This window comes from Crocodylus siamensis, chromosome 2 (assembly GCF_052110815.1).
Source record: "Crocodylus siamensis isolate JL-2025a chromosome 2, ASM5211081v1, whole genome shotgun sequence".
Taxonomy (NCBI): domain Eukaryota; kingdom Metazoa; phylum Chordata; order Crocodylia; family Crocodylidae; genus Crocodylus; species Crocodylus siamensis.
In genome coordinates, this window is record NC_143396.1 from 186,152,673 (window position 1) to 186,171,726 (window position 19,054).

Consider the following 19,054-nt stretch of genomic DNA (forward strand, 5'->3'; position numbering starts at 1 on the left):
ACTCATGTGGATTGTACAAGTTAGAAAAACAAACCTCTCCTGTCACCTTTCCCTCTCCTGCCACCCATTGCTCTTAACATATCATGGCAAAGCTCTACCCAAGCTTACTGGAATCTCCTCCTGTACCCAGTCCTTCTCTTAAATTGCACAAGAATGATACTCTATGCCTGCAGCTCTTAGAAAATACCCAGAGTATAGCTCCCCAAAGATAGGTGTTGGAAATCAGCAGGATGACACTGGGATATCTAGGATTTACTGCAGCAGAGCAATGGGGCTCATCTACATTGATGCTGCATGCCAATGTCTTTCCCTGTGCTTGGAGAAAGACCACAAGTTGTTAATGCAGAGCCATCTATGTTGGCATTATGCTAGTTGAAGAATTTGCCATGACATGGAAATCTTTAGCTGTCTTTTTATACTGGTACTTTGCTATTTGGGCAGACTTCTTTTTTTTAACATGAATGATTTTGCTCTTTAATTCATTGTAAGTATATTTCGTTTTGCTTTAGATGATGTAAAGGATAGTTAACTATTTAAATTTATCTTTTTTTTTTTTTAAAAGTAGGACCATTTCTGTGAGTGATATCAACACATTTGTTATATCTATCGATACCTTAGTCTCTAAATTAAGACAGGCACACTTTTACTAGGGATTTCGTGAGAAGTCTAGGAATCTCAAAGAATATCAGTACAACCTGTTGTAATGCATCTGTTAGGGTTGCATGATTTTGTAATGCGCTTGCAACACTTGTAAAACAGTAGCGCTACGCATAAGATCCCATCCTGCTTTTAATTTAATGTTTTTTGGGGGAGGGTGTATGTGTGTGCGAGAATCACACCACAATTCTGGAACTGTAAACTAATCTCCAGTGATCTAAAAATGCTGGTCCTTCTTAATTTCTTTACTCTTCACAAAGAGAGGTGTTGATATTCTGCACATAATATTCCAGGTTATTAAAAAAAAAAAAAAGGAATCTACTGCCTTGTGCAGGTCTTAGCTTGGCATCTTCTCCTTATCTTATACTAATTTTTAAGGCCAAAACTTCTACTATGAGCTACCCCATCTGACAAGTGAGTTGTGGAGAGGCTGTATATTAACCTTCATTCTTCCCACAGTCTTCTGTACTGGTCACAGCTCCACACCTATGAAACAAAACATTAGTGTGAGGAAAAGAATGTTAAAAGGGCAGTAGTTCAAGTTCAAAAGGAATATTTAGGATAGGGGAAATGCATAGGGTTGCATCTGGTCAGTGTGCTTGTTCTTTTCCAGGTCCTGTTTGTACCTCAATAAAAATATACTCTAGAGTTTTTGAAGGTCCTAGGTTATAAAAACCATGTTCTCGTTCCACAGTTGTCAAAACCAGAAAAGGTTCTGATTCCTGAGCGCTATGTTGACCTGGAACCTGAAGTACCCCTCACTACAGAAGAACGAGCTGCAAGACATCGCAAAGCAGAAAAGATAAAAAATATTCTTGCCAAGTCCAGGTCAGATCATTTTTATAATCCCATATTATTTAAACATTTTACAATCCAAAAATCATTACTATATACCATAGATTGTTTCAGCTGCAATCTGATTGTTAAAACAGTGTGTCCTGCAAGTATTTACATGGATGATATACCTGGGAAATGCACCTATACTGACAGAGATACATGGGTGCATGTGATAAAAAGAGTTGCTATTTTAATACTTGTATTTAAACATCCATCTTTACCTTACTAATGTTTTAGAACATTCTTAAGTGCTCACAAAGTATCTTTGAGGTAGGTCTGATGGGGAATCAAGCCATAGGGAGGTTATAATTTGTCCAAAGAGGGAGAATCAGTGCAAGATCCAAGGTTAGAAAATCTAGAGGCTTTCTTATCCATTAGACTATACCTTTAAAACATAGACTTTCAAAGAGCTTTGCTGGCTACTTACAGCTGATACAGACTCAGTTGAAACATCCAGCATAGCCTTAGTAGCTCAAGTGTCGGCACTGTAGTTTATCTGTTTGAAAAGAGAGCACACAAAGACAACTTGGTTATGCCTCTTTCTTTTGGTTCCAAGAGATATTCTCTCCTACTTCAATGAAAAGCCATTAATTTTTCATAGTGCTTTCATGTAAACAAACCTGTTTTTAACAAAAGGCTTTCAGATATACTTTGGACTGTGCATGAGCTACTGCTGAACAACAAATGGCCGTCTCTTTTGACTGTGCTGTATACTGACTGTTATCATTGGATTGTCAGCATCTGACTTCCTGTTTTGTAAACTGTCCAGAGTTTGATAGCTGAGATTTGAAAGCTGCCATATGGATCCATCTCTGTTCTCTACTCTACTATGGATTTTCTTTGTGCTTGTAAATGCTAATGTTGTTTTGCACTTTCCCACTAGCATGCACAATCTACAGCCTACTGTTGTCCAGGACAAACACAACTCGGTTGATTTAGATTCACAGCTGCAGGAGCAGGAGCGCATCATTACCATATCATACGCTTTAGCTTCTGAAGCCTCTCAGCGGAGCAAGGAGGTAGCAGGTAATGAATGCTCAGTTATTTACAAAATAATGGTAGTGGTATATGTGCTCTTATTCCTTATTGCTTCTAAGAGTGTGTGGTTGTTTGCTGAACTGCACTTTATACAGGTGTTGCCACTGTGATTGGTATGTAATTCTGGTGACCATCTAATTCAAAATTGGGGATCAAACAGAAGGGATCTGTGTCTATGGGTACCACATTTGGGAAGTGTTAAGGATTTGTATTGAATATTTGGGCTGGAGTAGAAAGAGGGGAGAAAAATATTTGCTATGATTACAAAGCTCAAGGTTTGAGGGTTACCATTATTGCAGGTGTCATTTGGCATATTTAATATATGATATGAGCTTTAATCCTGTAGTCATAGAAACTGAAACTGCAGTAACTTAATAGCCTAAATTACAATGCTTTACATTTTAAGGTTACACTATACTTTCCACTCAGTTGGTACTGTACTGTAAAATATAGAGAAATAGGTAAAAGAGAACCAACACGGACAGTTGGGTTGTTAAGGAACACTATCATTGTTTAAACTTGTACAGAAGATACACTATGTAACACTTTTCAGGTAACTTGCTGTATATGGTTAAAGTAAATGGTAAGTAAATAAAGCTCAGTTTAAGCAAGAAAGACGATCAGGCCAAAGGAGTTCTTTTTTTCTTTGTTTTTAAGAAAGATTGAATTGGGGTAATTGATTTGAATTATACTAGAAGGCCATATGCTATTTAAACAGTATTCTCAGCTGTGACTCTATAAAACTAAAACACTGCAAGCTGGAATCAGGGTATGCGTCTCATGAACAAGTTCAGTATTTGTCTGTCATACAGACATCCTTTTTGATGGCTGCAGGTAGTGCAATCCTTACTATGTATGTCATTGCTAAAAATGAAAGATGCACTCATAGTTGCATTTCAGTTGAAATATTTGTTAATTTAGAAAATGGCAACAGATCTTTATCAAATAGGAAAGCGAACCTATAATCCTTGTAACAAGTATCTGAATATTCATTTGTAATTGCACTGCTCGCTCTTCCAGTGGAGAATGGAACTAATGGAAATTTCAACCCTGATGGGGAAAAAATAAGCACATTTCTCATCTGAAGTTGTCAGTTTAAACTTATGACACATGTCAAAGGAGCCCAAAAGACTTCCCCATTTAAGATAGATCTTTTCAATATCCAGACATATCATGTTCATCCAGAGAAACACACCATTCCTATTTATTGAATATGGCTATATACTTAGAGACAATAGCAGCAAATCCTGAAAAGGCAGTGTTCTTGAAGGGAAAATATTATGTGACTGGGGCTATGAATTTTGACATTTCAGAGAGGTGGTGTGCGTGGGTTTAGAAGGATCTATGAATTACATCACCTTTGCTGCAGAAATGATGTCTTCATGGTAACTGAACTTGGAAGATACAATGATTCATTGAGGAGAAAATGCAGTGGTTGGATGCATGGGGGAGGAAGGGCCACCATGAGCTCTCTTTTCAGGTTTTTTGTTTTTTTTTTTAATACAATTTTTTTCCCTTCTGTAGAAGGGGAAAACTGTTCTTGGCATAGTAAGGATGATGGGAATCGTGTCACGTTCTTTCCTCATCTGTAAGAGTGAACACTTTTTCTGAAGTGGCAAAACTTTATAAATGAACAAAATCAAAAGATCCTTGGGAAAGTCTAGTTAAAATCTTTTGGACCTTTGGGCAGTCACACTTAGGAACAACCTCTCCACAGTCTGTTTTGGACTCGAGTAACCAGGTCATCAGCAGTGCTGATAATGGTTTGCTTGTTGTTACTGTGCACTCCCTTTAAGGCTTAATGCGGTTAGACTTAATGGCTGCTTGCAGATGTTTAAAAAAACAAAACAAAACCATACTTTACCAAAAGAAGCAGCGTGTTAGTTCAGTCTGGCTCTGCAGGGTCTGTATAGATCAGGGGCTTCAATGGGGCTTTTTGGTGTTTTTAGCTAAAGCTAATTCAATCAGCTATTAGATAAAAGCACCAAAAAAGCCCCACTAAAACACCCGATCTATGCAGACATTGGGCAAGCTGGGTCCAACTAGGGTGCTGCCTCTTCTGGGCATGCACTGCGCTCAGAGTGGGAAGGCGCTGAGTTTAAGTTAAAGTGCCGTTTTTTGTTTTTTGAATGACTGCAAGCAGCCAGTGTTTCAATGATAACTACTTGGGCCAGCATTTTACTGCAAAAGTTCTAGTGGTTTCCAAAGGCAGGCAGGCATATGAAATATTGAGTATCTCTATTTTCTACTCAGCCAGTTTTCCTCCTTATAACCAGTTAGCATAAATTTTACTATACATGCAGGAGCATTAGAAGAGATGTAATCAGCACCACAGTAAAGGTATGAGCATGCTCCATTGCTGGAATTTGCTTCCTAAAATAAACCTTAATCCCATTTAATCAAAATGAGCATATATTTAATTCTTTCACTACAATACAGTGGATGGAAGTATATGGCTCAGGAAATAAGTGTTGTTAATGTAATATAAAATTACAGTTTTCTCCAGCTCTTGTATTTGCCAGACAGACATGTAGGTTAACCTGGAGATAAAATGTTTCCCCATAAATACTAGTTACATTTTTTATGAGTATAGTTTATTATTTTATATGTAAGACTGTTATCACCCCAATTTGTCAGACATTCAGGAACAATAATTCCTTGCAGTGCTGGAAATAGTATATTCCTTAGAACATTTTAAATGTTGCCTTCAAACACTATTTGCACAATCAGTTTTCTGTACTTTTGGACAATGTGGACAGGTTTAGGATTTAGTTTCTTGTTGCTTGTGGTTTTTCAATTATCCCAGTAGCCAATGACCTGAACTTTTAAAGAGCCACTCAAGTTGACTCTTCCAGCCACTTGCCTTTACTTTGCCATAGCTGAGTCCACATGTTCTTCTTTTGTCCCAGCTGTTCTTTTTCTCCACTGTTAACAAATGATAAAATAGCAGTGGCTCAGGCAGTTGAGGGTCAGTGTAATCTTTTGACGTAGAAAGTGCTGTGAATATATTTGAAACTCCAGGGATTGGTGTTATGTTATCACCAGGGATCCTAGTTTTCCATTTGGCATGGAAAACCACAGACAAATGCAGATTCTGTGTTTTTTCATGACTTATCAAAAGTGCAGAAATACTCAGCAGTGAGCAGTGCTATTTCTGCTGTCTTTTATTTTTGCTCTGGTTTTTGCCTCTTGCCCAGTCAGCAGCAGGGGTGGGCGCCTGGCTGATTGGCCAAGAGGCAAAAACGGCAGCAAAAATAAGAGAAAGCATAAATGCGCAGCTTACCATGGGACACCACCACACTTCCAGGAGCTAGTGAAAAAATGCAGATTTCTTTGTTATTTAAATGGAGATTTCTTTGCTTTTTTCCCCACAGTGAACTAATTTAAAATCACACAAGATAAATTAGTGAACTACAACTTGAGTTTTTGCATACTTTATGTATTCAGTTGAATATTATTTTACAGGTCAAAGTATTCGCTCCTGCTGTTGTTTGCTAGGTCTGACTTTCAAGGGTGGGATTTTCAAAGGCACTCAGTGGTGGATGAACAGAATTAGGTCAGCGCATTTTTGAAAATCTCACCCTTAATGCCTTGATTTTGCATAAAGATTGCCTTATATAATTTTACCATAAGGTTAATTTCTAAAATTGTTCGAAGTTGTATTTTGTTTGAAGCAGTTAGCTCATCTTTAGATATTTTGATTTTTAGACTGCTTATATCAAATTTGAGGTTATCTAAATTGATCAAACCAACATCTGCCCACTCCTCATGAGACCTGGTTTTGACCCAGGAAAAAATCTGAGAGATGAGAACGTATCAAAGTCACTTCAGAAATAACTTTTTGAACAGATCTGCGCCCTCATTCCTCTAAATTATAAGGGTAATGCTTAGCCTGGAGATAGGTTGAGTCTCTACTGTCAGGGTTTCATGTCTTCTAGTATATCCCTGTTGTGTATATAGAATGCTTTATTTCTGTAATAAGCAAATTTGTATGTAATGATCTTATATACTAAGGATGCCTCAAGTTGAGGCCTGAAGAGGCGAGGCCTGAAGAGGCATCTGGTATTTTAGGTGATTTATTACTGGAGCAATATGCTATTGTAAAATGTGTAATAGTTTGGTGTGTATCTTTTCTTTCTATGTTTCTGTCCATGAATCTGACAGGAATGCTAGAAATTAGTATAATATCTGTCAGTAAACTAGCATTGCAGACATCCATGCTATCCTGGGATTATGGAGGTGGACTGGTGTAAATCGGTGTTATGTGCTGTACTGTTCCAGTCAACAGCATCTCAATGAGTGCTTTCTGTATTCTGCTTGAAAACAAGAATAGTTTATTTGCAGTTTAGTTATTGTGACTGAAGGAAACTGAAACAGCAGGTGGAGATGTTGTTAAATAGTAGCTTCCGTGTAACTGAAATAATGTCAACACCTAATTATGTAATAGAAAGATAAGGTGGCTCTATTTGAATATTTGATTGTGCTGCCTAATTCCTGTATGTGATCCCTTCTAGCTCAGCAGTTGACCTACCCATCTAAAGCACCCTCACCTTCTGTACCACAACCACCTCACTCCCCCTTAAGCAATGGATTTCACTACACATTTGTCTAAACACCTTGAAAGTAAGAACTAACTGCTCTTGGCATGTCCGCTTCATTGCATCTTTGCTTTGACTTATTGAAAATTAACACCTTTTACTAAACTAACCTAACCCCTAGCAAATGAATGCATGCATGCAATTTGCAGCAGTCAGAACAATCTATTCATATAACTGTCGCTTCTTATGAGCTAACCTGTGAGCCTTTAAATGACTACTATAGCTTTAAGATAAGCAAACATTGCTTTGGTTGTCTTAGTGTGGTGAAAGAAAAAATGGTTAATGCTGTTGAAAACTTGGGGCCGGGCTTTCAATGGTTTCCAGTATCAAAGCTGCAGAAAACATGCACATGTTTTTGCCATTGGAGCGAAAACATATGCACCTTTGTTGCATAGGTATACCTGAAAAATAGTTACATTTGGGTCTGTGTGCAGTGTCTGTGGGGGGAAGCATTTAACATATGTATTTTTGCAAAAAGAAAAGGAAAATTTGAGGTTTGTTTCAGACCAGCTGAAAATTTGGCCCATATTATTAATATAGCTACTTTGTATGACAAATCTATGTGTTCATTGGTTTTACATTGTATATTATTCACAGAAGGTTTGCTTTTGATACCTGATGTAAGGTAGTTTCTCAGGTACACATTTAATGGGTGCCATATTAAAAAGGGCTTCTACTGCATCAATCTTGAAAATAGATATTTACAGCACCTTTGCAATGGTATTTGTAGTGTTCCCTGCATATGCAATGGGAAAAAACTGTAGATATTGTGACATTTTTTCCTCCTAAATGTTCACTTTTTAATGGCAACTGTCGTACCTCCAGGATTTAGTTTTATTCTGTTTTTTTTATTTCCCAGTTTGAGATGGGCTATTATTTCTTCATACCACAGCATACAGCTTCAATTAATGTATTAGTATGATTGCACATATTTTTTTGTTTGAGCATGTTTATAAGATTAGGACTTTTATTCAAATCTCCCTTTATAAAAGGCTCTATAAAGTACCCAATTCAAATGGAACTGTGCTTGCCTTGGCAGGAGTTCTGTTCAGAACAGTTGCAGAGCTGGGGCTTTCTCTAGGCATGTTATAGATTTAGAACGGTAGTATTGTGCCCATTTCACAGAGAACAGCTGGGGACTGTGATGGAAGTGGAAAAATCAATATTTGAGTTTCTGATTGAGGATCAGATTCCACCACGCTTGCTTAAACTGAATGATACGTAATTCTACAAGTCAATTCCAGGGAGATCACATGGAACTATAGTCAAACCCAGATCATTTGGGCCATCTGTATATTACACTTTTACTCATGTAAGTGATCCGAAACCAGTCTATACTCGTATCAGAACAGAAATTTAGCATGCAAACTGGTTTAAAAATGGCAGAACACAGTCTAGGATTTGCCCCCTGCCTCTCAGAAGGGTGTGTGTGTGTGGTCTTTGCTACTGATCTAAACTATGACGCTTACAAAAAACCCACAAAACTTAGATTGATTCCACCTCGGGCTTTTTGAATGTCTATATCTAGCCTGGTAGGGTTTGGTTCCTTAGCATCTGCAAAGATGAGGGTTTGTGACCCACATGAGAGAGTTGATAGCCACTGCAATCAGCTGCCCAGGCCTGCTGACATACACCAGCTGGTTTTTGCAGCTTTTTACTTCAAAAGGTGCAACTTCTCAGTCAGCTGTGCGAGAAAGCTGATGTACTCCAGCTGACTGAAGAAGCAGCACCCTTTAAAATAAAAGCCACAGCAAACAGTTGCACAGATTGTCTGTCACTTGGCAATCCACTACAATTTAAGTGGGTCGCAAACCATCTGGATGCAAATGATCTGGGTTCTGCAGCACTTGTGGAGACAAACACCCTTGCACTTGAATAAGATTATTAAAATCTGGTCCTGAACTTACAGAAAGAGTACACAGCCTGTAGATACCAACAATGGATCAGTATGAGAGAATCACTATACATTTACACTATACATTTATTTAGTATACATATACTAAAGAAATTACATTTTCTTTAATGGAAGCAATTAAGGGAAGTCTGGGAATTTTAGCCATTACATTAGAGGCACAATAGATCAGTGGATGTTTTCTTTATTTCTTCCAGGATTTCAGTGGTATCAGGTAATAATTGCTTACACCTAAGAATGTAGTGACTGTTCATCCTCTCTCACCAAGGGCTGTCATAAAAAAATGTGTTTTTATAACAGTATTTACTTTTGCATAAGCAAAATTTACAACATTTAACTGCACTTTGTTTTATTTCATACCAGCCAAAGCAGTAACTGAACACTGACATCAGATATACAACAACCACCATTTGATGACGCAGCATGAAAGAAGAGACTTCACTATACCAGCCGCTCTCTGAAGATGTTCATCAGCTGATCATGTTTTTTTCAGAAACCAATTCAGAGAATAATAGTGGGATTTTCTATGAAAAATGAATGAACTGCAAAACATTTTAGTTTGACATTGCTTTAGTTCAGAGGTTTTTTATGAAAACATGGGACTTTTAATACACTCTGTAAAATACTGACATTGTATTTTTAGAACAGAATATATTTTAGATTTTTTTAATCAAGGGCTGAGTTCATTTATATATATACATACACACACACATATAAAAAGACCTTGTTCCATAGTTATTACAAACTGTTATTTTACCTTAGAGTTTGGGTGCATGTTGTAAAGTTCCTTAATGAAATATAATATTCTTGAAGCACATAATGACATTTTAGTAAAGCTAATTAAAATGAGAAATTAACTGAGTATTCTCTTTTTGGTAGAATTGGTCACACTGTTTTACTCATAAAATAGCAAAGGACTCTTAGCTTGAATTTCTAAATATTAGTACCATCAAGTTGTTGGAATCTTACCATGAAGAACAATGTTATGTTATTCAATTGCTAAAGCCAGTTCACCTCTCGATTCTTTGTAATTACCTCACAAATAACATTACATAGTGTGTTATGTTACCACTGATGGTAGTGCTATCCTCCTCAGTAGCAAGCAGCTAATAAAATATATTTTTTCTTAATGTAAGAGGATGAGGAGGAAAAATAAACTTTAATTAAAGTGTATGAAGTGAGCAATAAAGTGCTAATAGAATGTGTTATTTTACTAGTAAATATATATATTTTCTCTCTAGTTGTTTTTCATTGCAAAGTAAAATGTGATATATTGACAAGTACTTACCTAGAAGCAGCAAAAATAATGTATGGTGGCATCTGCTTATTTTGTATGTAAATTCAACGGGTGCTTTACTTTGCCAAAACTTTCAAGTACATTGTTTTACTTGGGTACAAGGCAAGGAGTCAGCCAGTTACCTAGCAAGAGAATTGGTTTGAATAAAATCCTGTTGCTTCTGGAAAAAGTGTGTAGACACTTTCAATGTGAGGCATGAATAATCCTACAGTATTGTGTAATCTTTTAAGTAAGGGTCTGGGCCTAAAAAAGAAGTGATTAAAAATACTTTGCAGTGTTCTTTGAGGCTTTTAAGTTGTGTGTCTTTGCTGCATTGAAGTAAAGGTTTTAAAAAGACCAACTAGCCTGAGCTTGAAGTTTGTTTAAATTCATGAAATAATAAAAATCATACTGTATTTTCAATATGCTAAGAATTATTCTTTATAAATATATTTAGGAAATGCGGTCTATTTTAACTCAATACTGCCAATGTCAACTTCATAACATTTGCCAAAATAAAATGATTTTATTTTTGCCTTTATAAAAATTTGAAGAGAAATTAAGTGAATATTTTTCAAGAAAACATTAATTTAAGTAAAATGTAACAATTTGGAAAAAATGGTATATGTACAGATTAAAATATTAACAAAAATGCCTTCCTCTTGTCAACTATCTTTTTTTTATCAGTTTCAGGGTATTTTTAAAGTCTCAGTTCTTTGTTATATTTAACATTTTGGGGCTTAGCTAAAGCCCATTGAAATCCATGGGAAATGGGAACTTAGAGGCAAGGTACAATCCCTGTCTTGTGTTGTGCAGATGGGTAAAGTCACAAGGGTTGATGGTGATTCCTAGTTTCTGTGAAAGGCTGCATTCTTCCTCAAAAAAGTATGCCAGGATTGCACAAGGGGGGCTAGGCAGGCCTCACTGTGAGACAATGAGACGCAGCCAGTGGTTTCCTAACCAGCTCAAGCCCACTGGCCAGGAAGCCCGTTTGCTTAATCTCATAGTGGGTGCAGAACAATGATGCACTGAAGATTCCTTATGTTGGAGATGGTCCATTCATGCATTAAATAATAAAACAACTTTTGAACAGCTCTTGGCCTAGGACAAATCAAATACCTCTCCTTTAATTTATTCCATATTTTGGAGAAGAAAATTCCAGATAAGTTGCTTTTATCAAAGTCTTTACTTTAAGCCATATATGATGTTAGTAACTTGTCTGCTGACCAGAACTTGTGGGGGAAGGAACTTCAGGTTGGTGTTGAATAGTTTCTCCTGGGTAATTTCTTGCATGTTTATGAAAAAGTGATCATTGCTGTTTGGGGTTTTTTAACAATTTAATAACCGTCTGCCAGCCTTAGCTTTATACTTCTACCAAACCCCTCACTGCAGCATGGAGGCTAGAAAATGATAATGTAAATGCACTGGCAATTTCTAGACAGTACGTTCTTAAACTGTGTGGCTGTCAGAAAATAGCTGGCCAATTGGCTCACACTGGGCTGTAAAAACCTTTTAGGGTAGTGTGTTTTTTTTTTAAGTTTAAGTAAAAACATATACTATATCTTTTTTATTTTGGAGGTGCTAATTTGTAAGCCCACTGTATTGCTGTGACATCAAGCAACAAAATCTAAGTGTTTTTTAAGCTAAAGACTCAGATCTTTGTTCCTTTTATATTAGAATCATTTTCATTTGTTACAGTGTTGTTGCACAGATAACAAGTTACAAATTCACAGCCTTGCAGTTTTCACACCTGCCTTAGTGTCATCTTTTTTGAAGGGAATGGCATCTCCTTGTTTTCATATTTTACTTCTGTTACTTGTTTTGCATTTGTGTGGTGGACTACCAGGAAAACTTCTAGGTCAGTGACAGTATTGGCCCTACTTATATCATTTTATAGATTTTTGAAGTGATAGACTGTAGCACCCTGGGGTGCCTTGAGATCCTTTTTAGGGGTGTGAAGGGTGGCCTGACAATGTTAGCACTGTTAGGTGTGCAAACGTGATTCACAAAATAAAACCCAGAGTTTTCATATAGGAATCCATAGTGGCAAAAACAGCCCGACCTGTTGTGACCTTTCTAAGTTCTTTGCAACAAAAGAATTGCTTCATCATTTCTCTGTAGTAAAAAAAAACAACTGTAAACTAAGTTGGCATTTTCTGAGGAGTGCCTCAAGTCCAGAAAAGTTGAGAACCACTGGGAGAGACAGAGAGATAGGAACAGCAATTGAAAGCACTGAGACAATTTATTCTACTGCAGTCAGAAATACAAAGTTACAAACAAACTTAATTAGATTTTTTTTTTCAGTGAGCAGATTTTATTCCAGAAAATGTTTGTGTAGAACATTGTTCCATGTGGATTTACTATCTGCAAGTTCATAAAATAATATCAAAACTTTGATGCTGATTTAAAAAATAAAAATGCCAAAGCTCAAACATAAATTAACCTAAACATCTGAAATCTACTGAAGACTTCCTGTTTTGAATCTACATATAATATAGTCGTTGTAACATTTTTAAGTATTTCTTACAGATTTATATTTCATCTGTGCCATTTACTTAGATTTTCAAATCTCAGATATTTATATATTCCCCAGTGTTATGGCAATTAACTTCTAGCTCTTATGCAAGGAAGAGACCAGATTGACTTACTCTCAAACATATGAGATTTAGAAGGAATGATCTGAAGCTTCACTTCTCTGATTTATGTCTGTCTTGGGGTATTTTAAAGCATTTGCTTGTACGGTTTGTGTGTGGGGATTGCGTAGTTATAAAAAGAACAAAGAGACGTGCACAGGAAAGACATGAAAAACTGCTATATTTTCCACACCTGGTAAACATTCCCATTGGTTAGTTGGCTGTATTCAAAAGGCTAAGACTTTTATTGCTCTACTAGCAAAAGCAACCTTTCTTCATCGTGGAGCAGTACAAAGAAAGAGCACAAAATGTACACACATCACAGTGCCTGGAATTCTGTTTGAACAACTGTATTGATTGGGTCTGACCCCTTTACATTTTTTTCTATTATTTGAAAAGGTGCATCTAAGTGTAGCTGAATTGAACCAACTGAGATGAACTTTCCATGAAAACTTCTTGAGATATATTTCTTTAGTTCAAAGCTTTGGAATTTTAAAGGGCATTTTTAATACAACCCTGTTGAGGTATTCTGTGCCACAACCACACTTTGAATGTTAAACTACAGGTAAACCTAAGAGGAAAAAGTAAAATTGCAAAGTATAGTGTAAAGTGATTGGATGATGGCAGGAAAACTTTGTATTCTAGCTATAAAACAAATTAAAGACAAAAAAAATATCATAAGGATTTTTAAAATATATATACTATTGTGTAACGCCACAAATGTACATGGTGCTTTACAGAGCTACAATAGAACAGATTGAAAGGGACAGAATACAACGCTCAGAGGATTAAAGCACTCTTTGTGCGGGAATGCTGAGCAGGATTCGAGGAAGAAGTGATCCTGAAAGACGTGGAATGTTTTCTGAAGTGGAAAACACCCAAGAGTTTGAGTGTCAGGGACATTGATAAGACAGACCAGCCTGGGCTCAGTGCTGTCAGGGCCTCCGAGCAGGAAGGCCAGCCTAAGCCAAGTAGCACAGCAGCCACACCTGCAGCAAGCCCCAGCTAATGAACTCTTCCCCAGTTTAGGAGCAGCAAGCACACTGGCTGCCTACTGGGAGCACCACACATCCATTTAACACCAGTGTAGCCCTGGCTCTACAGGTCTGTCACCAGTTATGCTGTGGCAAGCCTCCTGGTTCCTGCATTCCTGTTCTTCTGGCTCCTGACCCTGGTTTTCAGCTTATTTCTGGGCTTTGGCTTTGGATTTCCCCGCAGCTGTTTCTTGGCTCTGTTTGGCTCTGGTTTTTTGGACTTTGCTCTGTGAATTGTCCTCCAGATTGGTACTTGGCATCTGAGCATGGACTGTGTTATGAACTCTGCTTCTGGATTTCTGGGGACTCTGCTTTCTGGCTTTGGTATATGGCTTCTGCTCTTTGACTCAGGTCCAGGCCCTGCTTCCCCTCATTGGCCTAATCATTAGGCAAGACCACCTACATCCTAGTTCCTTACATTAGGTAGCTTGAAATGAGGCACTAAGCCTGGAAGGAGGAAAGTAAGGTGAGAGAACTGAAGTGATGTGGAAGTGGCAAGGGCCTGGGGTGGTGGGAGGAATACAAGGACATAAGAGCTGTGAGCAAGATGAAGCTAGGGTCCTGAAAGTGAGGAATGTGCAGAAAGTAAAGTTGAGGAACTTGGATTCTGTGGTTTCAATGGGATGTCAGTATGAGGATTCAAGAGGAGGGAAGGAGTGGAATTAGGGCAGGGACAGAAGATGCATCTAATAGGAGGGCTTTGGGTTAGATTGGAGAGGTGAGAGCAGTGGGGCCTGCCAGATGAAGGTGACAACCACCATGCGGGAAGAGTTGAATGAGTGGGTTTAGGAAGAGAACGGGTGGAGTTCAGTGATACTAAAGAAGTATTGATGGCACTTAGCGAGAAACTGAAAACAGGAAGGGAAGAGGAGAGATTGACACCACTGTGTTAAGCTGATTATAGGGAAGGAGAGTGGAGTTGCATATGGTGATGAAGAAAGGAGGCGGGTAAGTAAGAAAAAAAAATTGAAAATAGAAAGTGCCTGGAGGGTTGGAAATTCAAGTACAGTTAAGAGTCAAAAAGCCGAGGCACTGGCAGGAGGCTGGGGAGGATACAGGGATAAGAACAGGAAATTAGCAGTATAAAGGAAGTAGGTAGGGCCGTAGTAGCAAGTGAGACCCCCCCTTAAAATTCCAGGGGTGCTCAGAAGAAGACAGAGAGCAGGATTGTGAAGGATGTCTGCAAAAGGAAGAGCCGCTAATGATGATGCTAAAAACCAGCTAGCAGGAGAAGAACCCAGAGGGTACGAAAAGATTTTGACGTATTAAATGTACTTTGCAAGCTAAAATGCTCCAATATGGAGGAAAAGGGGTAGGGCTAGCTTGAAAAATGCACACTATGTTGCCACAGCTCGGCATTAGGAATTCCGAAGGGCCACAAAGTCGCTCTTGAATTCATGCAAATTTGTAACGCGTCTGACATTGACAGGCCATTGTGGGAACTGTAGTAACATCTAGAGGCCCTTATCAAGGACCTAAGTCCTGTTAAGCTAGGCCTTGTACATGAAGAGAAAAGGCAACCTCCCAACCCCTACTCTGCTGGCAATGAATGTAGTCTGTTGCCCAATATTACTGTTGGGTTGGGTTGGTTTTGCCTCAGGGCTTTGGATAGAAATTCTGACAGTGTAGGATGTCAGCGCCTCCATGGTGCTGTGGCTCAAAAAAAAAAAAAAAGTCATCCAAACTTTATAGGCTGCTTATGAAAGATGCAACCAATAAAAGTAAAGCAGTTGAAGATACATTGTTGGTGGGCACTAATGACAGACATTTAGTTTCAGTTCACATTAGAGCTATACTATAATGAAACTAAATGAAAAAGGAGGAGGAAGGTAGCTTGGGATGAGAGAGGACATTCCCGTTGGGATTTAGTTGACTATTTTCCTTGAATAATTTACTTTCTCATTATTCAGGTCGTAGCAAGCAGAAATGGGTGACTACTGCCTGCCCGTTACTTACCAAAATAATTTATTCCACCTTATTTGGAACTTGAGATAAACATCAGGGAGAAAGGGAGCTAATGCAGATTGTCAAGTCCTCTCTATTTTTGCACAACAGTATAGCCCCTCAAACATTCAATGCTCTATTTTATCTGGTTTGACTTGTTTATCAGAAAGATAGTGTAAATAGTTTACGACCCTCTTCTAACATGGAAAGGGAGCTAAAAACCATCTGATTACAAGAATCTTTTCTGATGCATCACAAATGGAAATAATTAAAAGACATCCAACTGCTAACCAAGATTAGCAAATGGGAAAACCTCAAAACAGAGAAGGTGCTTTTTGGATCAGACCTGGATACAAAGCTTATTCCAGGTCTCTACTGTCACCCCGTCACCTCTTGTTCTTGTCTCTCCTTTTCCAACTAGCTCCATGTGAACAAGAGACATTTTAAATGTCATCTATGGAGCTGGATGAATTGTAGCTTTCAATGTAGCTTCATTTTGTATCTGTGCATCTGAAGCAAGCCAAACTAGAGTAAATAAAAAACTGTTTAGGACCAGTTGTGCTTGGTAAAAATGGAGGCGACTTTTTAACTGTTTATCATGATAGCCCTCAACCTTTTTAGAAGCAACATATCCATTGTTAGGCACAAGACACTCTGTGACCATACCAGCTCTTAGTTTTTACATGGTTTTTTTGACAACAGAAAAATAATAGAGCAATTTTTCTGTCCCAAGAACACAGAAAGACTACTACAGGTCAGAATATTTTTGAAACTGGATTCCTATTTGAAATCTTTTGAGTTTAATCTTATGAATCATGTGTAGGGAGTTGGCCCACCTCACAGTACTAATATGGAGTGGCACCCTGGTTGAGAATCACTGATCTATCAGGAACAGTGCCCCAAAACTACGTGTGGTTTGAATGATATTTCTAAAAAAATCAGAAAAATAATGTAATAGAGGTGTCACTTTTTAACAATCAGATTGCACTCTGTCCTGTCAAGAGTGTGTCCCTTGACATATGTCCTTTCTCTTACTTTTCCTGGCAACTCACAGGAGACTGATGCAAATAACTATGCCAGGCTTTGATTATGAGATATTGCACTGCCGCTTATTCTCTGTCTCCTGTAGTTTATAGAGGCAGCTTCAGTGCATAATTTAATCCCTATTCTGGGGACTGTAGCAAATCCGCAGAGACTTCTACCAACCGTCCGCTCTGACATCAGAACAACATGTGCATATCCACTTTGATGTGAATTCCCCAACCATAGCCTTAGAAGGACCTATAGCTTTGAAGCTGGCCTATAAATTGTGCTTTCAGGAATAAAATTGTCAGTCTCCTTTTCAGGAAAAGGGGGAGAGTAAACCACAAAGCACTGATATAAAGTTACAGAGCACCTTATGGATAATGCTGTCTAGGTCTAAAAGAATTCCTTCACATCTAAGGGGTGGGGGAAATGGCTCCCTTTGTTACTAGACGCATGCTACCTTGTCTGACTTCTCATTGAGGGATTTCCTGCGGGCAGGGAAGCTTGTGATGCTGCTTTCTCACTTGGGGTTTAGCACTACAGGGAAATGGGGTGTCTGGTCACTCTAGTCCTCTTTGTCTTTCTAAGGGATTTTCCGCTGTCTAAACACCGCGTCCGGGTAAGTGCTGTGGACCTACTAAGTAGAGGCAACCATAGAATTCGATACATTGGCACATAGCTGTATGTTAGCTGCAAACTCATCCATTTGCTTTCTCTTCAAAGACAGTCTTTGGCTTGACTATGTCTTCTCCTTTGGGCATTAGATTCACAGTGGATTTGGCCTGCTTCCTTCATGAAGACTGAATTTAAATTTTAGAAGTATTTTCAGTATTTGCAAGGCATATAGCAATGTGATACCAGAGACTTTGCTTTAAAAAGTTACCAATATACTTAAAGCCATCTTCTTGGAGGACATACATCTCCATGTTATCATTTAAACCAATCTGTATATAAATGTCAATGCATAGAATATGGACTAATTGCAACTACAATATTTTGGGCATTATTTCCACAGCAATAACAGGATATATGTATAGTCATGAGGAAATAACTTGGTTCTTTTGGAACTGGTTTTGTACTCAGAGTTGTGCAACTATAATTTTGATATAAGGAACATATCACAGTGTTGGATGGATATAGTAGCAAAAAATATCCCTGAAGTAGTTATGGCTGCATCCCTAAGTACAAAGGTGAAATCTTCCTGTGGATTTGCTTTTTAACTGTTGCCGGTATTATAGTAACAGCTAAATGTTGCATAGCTTTTCAGTGCTTTGTCGTGAAAAATGCTGTCACCTCAGGATGTTCCTAAGCTACTCCATACCACCACACAGTAATGGTACATGACAGAATACGGATTAAATTTGGAAGGAGCTGAGCAGGTTGCCTATGTCCAATAAAGAATTAAGTTTTTAACTCTAAGCACGAGTGCTTCAGTCCTAATCGATCTGATTCTGAATCCTTTCTGTGCCATGAAGCATTGCAGAGGGCACTGGTCCTCAACATTTCCCACCCTTAGTCCATGCCCCAACCCTTTGTAAAGCCCAGCCCTCTAATCCCTTCTCTTTATTGTTCAGCTTTCTCCATAGCTTATCTTCCTCGTGTTCCTCTTACCAGGCATGTTGCAAAATGGAAATAGCCTAACTGCATTTTCAATCAGTTATTAAAGTACCAAAAAGCCCCACTAAAGCGCCCAATCTTTACAGACATTGGGCAAACTGGGTTGAAGGTAATGAGCTGCCTCTTCTTAGGAATGCACCAAGTTTAAAGTAAATTGTCTTTTTTTTTAAGTCTGCAAGCACCTTTGGCTTTCCATTTAGGATGTAGGATGGTGGTGAAAGCAACCTGGTATTTCAGGACGATACTGCCTAGCAGAGGTGGATCCAGGATTTCATTAAGGAGGGCACAGGAGCCACAACCAGTGCTGTAGGGGTAGTTACTCTCTAACTCCCAGCCCCCCCCCTCCCTGGGACAGGCAGCCCACCCTGCAGGAGCCGTAGATGGGGACCTTTTTTAAGTCCTTCCATCAGGTAAGCATCTTCCCTCCCCTCTCCCTTTCCCTCCATGCACCTCCCTCCTCCCCTACCCAGTGTTAGGCTGTC

General features: G+C 38.4%; 1 protein-coding gene across 5 annotated transcripts in view; it reads left to right on the top strand.

Moving 5' to 3' along the window:
• PLEKHA7 (pleckstrin homology domain containing A7) overlaps positions 1 to 10,970 on the top strand; it is a 332,850-nt gene extending 321,880 nt beyond the window's left edge. For 4 of the 5 annotated variants that reach the window (XM_090032592.1, XM_090032590.1, XM_090032589.1 and 1 more), the window contains 4 exons: positions 1,352 to 1,485; positions 2,378 to 2,520; positions 7,047 to 7,155; positions 9,406 to 10,970. In XM_090032592.1, the coding sequence (XP_089888718.1) occupies positions 1,352 to 1,485; positions 2,378 to 2,520; positions 7,047 to 7,144 (375 nt within the window). In that variant the 3' untranslated portion in view covers positions 7,145 to 7,155; positions 9,406 to 10,970. The remainder of the gene's footprint in view (positions 1 to 1,351; positions 1,486 to 2,377; positions 2,521 to 7,046; positions 7,156 to 9,405) is intronic. The other variant, XM_090032588.1, reaches the window with a different exon arrangement.
• Positions 10,971 to 19,054: the final 8,084 nt, after the last annotated feature.